At 56.6% G+C, this 7,254-nt stretch overlaps 1 protein-coding gene across 2 annotated transcripts in view; it reads left to right on the top strand.

The window, feature by feature from the left end:
* The window catches only part of SCUBE1 (signal peptide, CUB domain and EGF like domain containing 1), a 141,915-nt gene that overhangs the window by 53,001 nt on the left and 81,660 nt on the right, over positions 1–7,254 (top strand). For both annotated transcript variants that reach the window (XM_023222223.2, XM_023222222.2), the window contains exon 4: positions 1,480–1,614. In XM_023222223.2, the coding sequence (XP_023077991.1) occupies positions 1,480–1,614 (135 nt within the window). The remainder of the gene's footprint in view (positions 1–1,479; positions 1,615–7,254) is intronic.

Genomic DNA, 7,254 nt, shown 5'->3' with positions numbered 1-7,254 from the left:
GTGTGTGTGTGTGTGTGTGTGTCGGGGGCCAGGGATTGGCTAGAAGCAGCCAGTAGCTTGTGCTGCCTTTGTGGTTTTATATATTTGCCTATTAAAATGACAATACAGACATGGAACATTAAGGTTTAAGAAGCCCTTCTTTCATTAAACAAACTGACAGAGTAGGGGGTTATGACTCTGGTAATTGAAACATGCTGTTCTGTTCAAGACCAGAACTCCATAAAGACTCTTTTCAGCCAATAGCGCCCTTTGTGCCAGCGGCCTCTGGTCAGAAATGTGTGTCGGCCCTGAGGTCTGTCTCTCCCCAAGAGTGGGAAAGACCACCTGGCAGCCTTCTGCAGCCGTCTTGGCAGCCGGAGGTCAGGGCCTTTTCTTAATAAAAACCTCCTCATTCTCAGGGCTTTTGAAATCGGTTGCAGGGCACAGAGCCTTGGGGTATTGCCCTGTGCTCCAGCCTGTTACCATATTGTGCTGCTGGTGGTAAACCTGAGCAGGGTCAAGAGACAAGGGCTCGTGGGGTGCAGTTGGCAAAGCTCCATGTGTTGGGGACAGCTGCTGCAGGCTGCTCTGTCTTCCTAGAGAGGGGAGGTCTGGCGACGTCACTGCAAGCTGAGATTTCAGGGTCAGACCACCAGGTTTGAATCCTGCCTCTGCCACTTACCATATGTAGGACTTTAGACAAGTGACTTTCCCTCTCCGCACCTAAGTTTCCTCATCTATAAAATGGACTGGTACCTGGATCTGACTTACAGGGTTGCTGTGAGAATTAAAGGAATTAATACAGGTAAGATGCTTAGAACAGTGCTGGGCACTCAGAGAGCACTGTTGAGTTGGAGTGAGCTAGCATCGTAGCCATTGAACTCTTTCCGTGAGTCACTCTCGGGAGTACCACTGTGCGGCATCACCATGGAGTCCCGCCGTGTACCACTGCATCACAGCATGACAGAGGCCCCGTACCACTGCAGCACAGCCCGACGGAGGCCACCGTACCGCTGCAGCACAGCCCGACGGAGGCCACCGTACCGCTGCAGCACAGCCCGACGGAGGCCCTCGTACCGCTGTAGCACAGCCCGACGGAGGCCCTCGTACCGCTGTAGCACAGCCCGACGGAGGCCACCGTACTGCTGCAGCACAGCCCGACGGAGGCCCTCGTACACCCTGATGGAGGCCACCGTACCGCTGTAGCACAGTGTGACGGAGTTCCACTGTAGAGTACCATCATGGTGCATCACCACGGAGTCCCACTGTACCACTATAGCACAGCACAGGGGAGGCCCACTGTAGAGTACCACCATGGTGCAGGGCCGTGGAGGCCACTGTACAGTATCACCATCATACAGCACCAGGGAGGCCCTCTCTGGAGTCTCTCCCTTCAGAGCCATGTGAGGAAATTCACTGCATCCCTGTCCCGCCAGCCCATCGTGTCCTGCTTCCAACTTAGGTGTGATTTCTGTTCCCATTCTCTTCCTCTTCTCACAGATGTGGACGAGTGTCAGGACAATAATGGTGGCTGCCAGCAGATCTGTGTCAACGCCATGGGCAGCTACGAGTGTCAGTGCCACAGTGGCTTCTTCCTTAGTGACAACCAGCACACCTGCATCCACCGCTCCAATGGTGAGTACGGCCTGTGCTGACCAGGCGTGTCCCGCCCCCAGGATGGGCAGCCCCCAGAGTCCCGTTCTCCACATCTCAATTCTGGGGCCCTCAAGGTCAAGGCAGGGAATTTTGCTGGTAGTCTGAATGACTGTTTTGCACGTCTGGTATTGGTTCTGCATGGGCCTCCTTCCAGCTCCTTCCCTCTGCCTGCTACACTAGGGCTGCGGGTGTTTCTCGTGTTTATATGTGGGGCCGCAAGTGGCACATGTGACCAGAGGAGCTGTTTTCCTTTCTGGGTTGGGGGCTGTCTGTGGCCGGGAAGAGTGGGGCACCATTCTCCATGGGCTCCTTCTCCAAAAGGGGCTTGAGGCTACCCAGGCTGTGTGCCAACTTCTCTGTCTCCATGAGCCTGGCAGCACCAGCGACGCCCTGCTGCATGTTCATTGGGTTTTCCGCCAGGAGAGGGTCCTTGTGGTCGGGAGCCTGCTGTTTGGAGGCCAGGCAGGGTAGCAGGCCAGCCTGGGGAGGTGCAGAGGGCCCCAGGAAGACACCCCACCAGCTGGAGCACTAGGTGGCAGACCCAGGCTGAAGTGGAGCCTGGCCGCCAGCCAAGCCCAGCAGGCGAAGGGACTTGGTGTTAGGGCATCAGTGGTCAGATCCTGGAGTTTGGGCTCAGGGCAGCGGGGCTATGAGGTGGCGGCAGAGCTGGCCAGAAAGCCAGGACACATGTGCTTGGAGGAGAGAGGCTTCCAGGCAGAGAACGGCATTTCCTGAGGCACGTCTCTTGCTTAAGATAATGCAAGGTCAGGCATCTTGCGGCAGGGCTGTGTGCCAAAGCAGAGCGTGCTGTGAGGGCAGAGGCAGGAGCCAAGGCTCCCAGGGCCTGGCTGTCATGAGCTGTCAAGGGAATAGATGCAAGGAAGAAGGCCAGGACTGCCCCAGCTCGAGCACGCCCCCGTTGCTGACCCTTAACAAGGAGGAGGCGCTGGAGGCTGGCGGGCCTCGGGGTCGTTCCTGGGAAGGGCGCGCCTCTCTAGGACACAGCACCTGCAGAAGGCTCAGAGAGGGGCTCACGCTGAGAGATGGGGAACTAAAGGGCACGCACTGGGCTCCAGGCCAGCCAGACCCTGTGTGAATCCAGCTCCTCCCCTCCCACGCTGGAAGCCCTCCGATGGGCAGCTCTACTGACTGCTCCCCAGCTTCCTTGCCCGCACAATAGGGATGTGGTGTTACCCGGCAGTTCGGAGATGGAGCAGGACCCTGGGATGAGGTTCCAGCCTCCCGTGGGCAGGCAGGAGGCTGTGAGGTGCAACTCTGCCAGCCCAGGCCAGAGTTCCATTAGAAAACAGTTCCTGAGAAAGTGAAAGCAAAAACATTTAAAAAGTTCACAGGATGATAAACCGGAAATACTCAAACAGGCTCCTTAGGATTCTTAGTGTTCATTGCCTCAAAGACAGGACGGGCCTGCTAATCACGGCTCTGTGGTGTCCCCAGAAGAACAGAAAGCCCAAGCTCCATGGCTCCTGGCACTTGCTGCTGTCACATTGTCCACACTCCACCCAGGTGGCTCCCGGGCATCAGGAGTTTGTTTTGCGCCTTGTAAGACCTCCCAGTTGTGGGCTGTGGGGCCAAGCTGCCCACGATGGAGGAAAACCCTATCAACCAGGACTCTGGGCCCAACAGGTTGTATAAGAAGCAGATTTAAGGCCAGGCGCGGTGGCTCAAGCCTGTAATCCCAGCACTTTGGGAGGCCGAGACGGGCGGATCACAAGGTTAGGAGATTGAGACCATCCTGGCTAACACGGTGAAACCCCGTCTCTACTGAAAAATACAAAAAACTAGCCGGGCGAGGTGGCGGGCGCCTGTAGTCCCAGCTACTCGGGAGGCTGAGGCAGGAGAATGGTGTGAACCCGGGAGGCGGAGCTTGCAGTGAGCTGAGATCCGGCCACTCTGCACTCCAGCCTGGGTGACAGAGCGAGACTCCGTCTCAAAAAAAAAAAAAAAAAAAAAAAGAAACAACTGAAAAAGAAGCAGATTTATAGGGACAGAGTGAGCAAGTGCGGGGAGGGGCCTCTGCTTTCATCCGGGGAGGGGAGTTCACAGAGTGACTGCTCTGAGCAGGCTGTAGAGTCCCAGGCCAGGGTGGCGTGAGCCTCCTTTTCAGCCAGGCTGTGTGTGCTCTGTTCCGGCTTTCTCCCCAGCAGGGCTCCAAGTGGAGCTGAGGCCCCTGGTTGAAAGGAGGGTGTGCAGTGGGCGTGTCACACCTGCAGCCACAGCCTGTTAGTTACAGGTTTGGCCTGTAAGCATCTGCTGCGCTGAGGAGGTTACAAACCTTAGCGTCCCCCACAGGACCGGGGTTGGGGAGGGGATGATGTGGGAGCAGTGATGGCAGGAGCGGCCTGTGCTGAGCCAGGCACGGGCCTGAGCGCTGCCCAGAGACCAGCTCCCTCCACCTTTGCCACTGCCCGGGGAGGCTGGGTTGTGACGCTGAGGAAGCCAAAGCCCAGCGAAGTTAGGGAAGAGGCAGAGCCAGGATTTGAGCCAGGCACACCAGCGATGGGGCTCGCTCCTCGGGAGGTGATGCGGCACGAGAGGAAAGACGCGGGTGGTACAGCAGACGGTGCTGGAGCTGATGAGAAAGCCAGATGGGAAGACTGTGGGAATGTGCCAGGCTGGGCATGTGCAAAGGCCCTGGGGTGGGAATGGGCACAGGAAAAGCAGAACAAAGGGTAGGATGAAGGAGCAGAGTGCGCGAAGCGGGAGGAGCCCAAGGCGGGATGGTGGGGGCTGGACAACATGGGGCCTGGTGGGCCGTGGCAGGAGTTTGGATTTGGGGCAGAGGTAGCTGTGGGAAAGCTGGTTGAGCAGTGGTAGGAAGTGATGCTCAGGGGAGAGGGGAGGCCATCTGGGGGAACGCCGATACTTCCAGGGGCTGGCATCACATAAATTGTGCAGGGGCTGGTGTTGGGTGGGACCCTGGGCACACGTGGCTCACTCCACCCAGATGCCCCAGGTGGCCAGATCCTGATTTTTAAGGAAGCCAGGAATCCAGGTTTAACCAGAATATGGATTTGGGGGCCTCAGTCTCAATCTGCGTTAACCAGCTTGTTGGTCAAGGAAGTGCCTTTTCTCCTTAGGATTTTTGTGTGGCCTCTCCTGATTTTTTAATCTGGGCAATGAAATCAATCTGAAAAACAACAGATAACTTATCAGATTCCTCTCCAGTGACAAGCTGCAGCATTCCAATGGGTTTCCATGGCTGTGTGGAAATCCTGAAGAGGGCAGAGCAAGCACACAGCACAGTGGCCAGCTGCCCGTGAATGCCCGTGGGGGAGACAGGGACCTGGGGACGGGGCAGGTTGTCTACCTCTCTGAGCCTCAGTCTGTTGTGACAATTTCCCACCATTAGTGTCAACTGCAATAATGATTGTTATAGCTCAAAATTAGAGCATGTCAGAGGAGCTAAGCCTGAGCTTGTTTTGCACACAAGTAACCTCTGATTCCCATAGCCCCTGGGAGGGCTGATAGAGCCAGAGCCATTTGGCAAATTAGATTCCTCCTATCACCTGACTCTTCCTCATCCCTGTCCAGCTCTCTGGGGCCTACCCCTGAGCAGGGAGAAAAGCACACAGGCTGGTTTTGATTAGATGGAACCAGATGCGTGAGAGGAGTTGGCCCAGGTCAGTCCGGACTCCTGGCTGAGAAACACAGGGCTCAGCCCTTCTGAGTGGTCCCGCTTCCTAGGTGCCAGAGCACACCCCGGCCCATGGAGTGGCTGCGACCCAGGCTAGGCTTGGGAGGATTGGGTTCTCAGCTCCAGCTCTCCACATGGCCTCTGCACAGTTACTCTTGCCTCTTTGGGCCTTTTCAGCCGTAAAATGGGCCTAGCTTTCAAATTTTCCCCATTCGCAGGAAAATGCTCTGGTCAATCAAGGGCAGCACCTGTCCTAGGATTAGTGACTGATGCAGGGAGCTTCTTCAGGTCTTTAGAACATAGGCTTGATTTGGGGGGCACACACAGGCTGCTCCTCTGTGCCTACACTGGGCGGGAGGGAGTCAGACATGTTGGGATCTGGCCAGTTTCCCTCTGCTCAGCACTTCCCAGCTCTGGCTCTGGTCCCATGATAGCACCCCCTACCTCCCACTCAGCCCTAGCCCGATAAGCACTGACAACCCCTCCTCTGACCACAGCCCCAGGGGCCCGCCCGCTGCCCCGTCCCACCGTTGTGCCTGGTGTATCCAGAAGGCAGCGTCTTCAGGCTCTCCCTCTCCCACACCGCTCTTCTTGTCTCTAACTTCTGACGAATTGATGCTGCAGGAAAATGTGGCCTCCTGGAGGAACTTTCTCCTTTTCTCTCAGTGTAGAATTGTTTCTTTCAATCTGACCAGAATCGAGCTGGGAGTAGAAAGGGCTCTGGAAGGCCTCAGTCCTGCCAGCTACATGAGCGCGGGTCACTTGTATTTACCTGCTCATTCATTCATTCATTCATTCATGTGCCGGGTACTCTATTAGCCCCTAGGAGCCGAGGCATGGTCCCCTGGGAAGCTTTCAGCGTGGAAAGGGGATCACATGCTAAGTAGAGGTCCTAAGAGTTCCTGTACAGTCATGTGCTAAGGGGAAATGCTCTGAGGATTCTGTGGCTTTGGTTTTCTCATCTGAGCAGCAGAGACATTTGTGACGCGGTCTCCTCCTCCACCTGGTGAAATATTGCTATTCCGAGGGTCTAGCACTGACACTGGGCCGCAGTGGCTGCCAGCAGCTTTGGGTCTGAGATGCCCCGGCCCTCGGTGCAGGAGACTGTCCTGCAGAGCTCTGCTCTGAAGCCTCATCAGACGCCCCCTGTGGGCTGGCCTCAGCCTTGGTGGAAGGCACAAGAGTGAGAGGAAATGTCACATTGTCTCCATCGTTGTAGGAAACAGCACAGGCTCACAGCAGGGCTCCAGGCCCAGCGGCCTAGGCTATATAACCCCAGCTCCTCCGCGGACCATCTCGTGACCTTGAGCAAGTCACCTAACTTCTTTGTGCCTCACCTGTAAAATGGAGGTAGTCATAATACCTGCTTCGTAGGGTTAAAAAGGTATTGAAAAGACAGTTTCAATAAACACAGGCTCTTACTCATGTAATCTGTGACAGATGAGGGAACTGAGGCCCTGAGAAGGCAGTTCCTATTCAGCCTCAGGGCCGCCCTCCAGAGTGCCCAGCCACCCATCCTTCCTGCAGAGGTCTGAGTGGTGTCCCCGCTGGGCACAGGTCATCAGGAGTCACAACACAGAGGGAGCACCAGGGCCCTGCCCCTCACCCCGCCCTGTCTACTGACGGCTTCCACACTCAGACCCCAGTGAGAGCGCGCTGCCCACGGGACAGCCCATTCTGAGCTAAGCCCTCAGGAAAAACTGTTGGGCTCTGCCTCTTCTGTGCCCCAGTGACCACCTCTGTCCCCCGCCCCCTACTGTTGCTGGCAACAAGCTCCAGAAAGTGGTTTTCTGCCTCATGGTGCCTGTGTCCCTGCAGCTTGGGATCTCCCTGCGGGCAGGGACTATGGTCCCCACGTCTCTGAGTCCCGCTGCCAACTTGGGCCTTTGGAAAGGACAGAGGGAGGAAGGAAGAGGGGAAGGTGGGAATGGGCAGAGCCAGGATGGGGCTGGGAACAAGGCAGG

The sequence above is a fragment of the Piliocolobus tephrosceles genome, chromosome 19 (assembly GCF_002776525.5).
Source record: "Piliocolobus tephrosceles isolate RC106 chromosome 19, ASM277652v3, whole genome shotgun sequence".
NCBI classification, from domain to species: domain Eukaryota; kingdom Metazoa; phylum Chordata; class Mammalia; order Primates; family Cercopithecidae; genus Piliocolobus; species Piliocolobus tephrosceles.
This window is presented reverse-complemented; position numbering and strand designations above follow the sequence as displayed.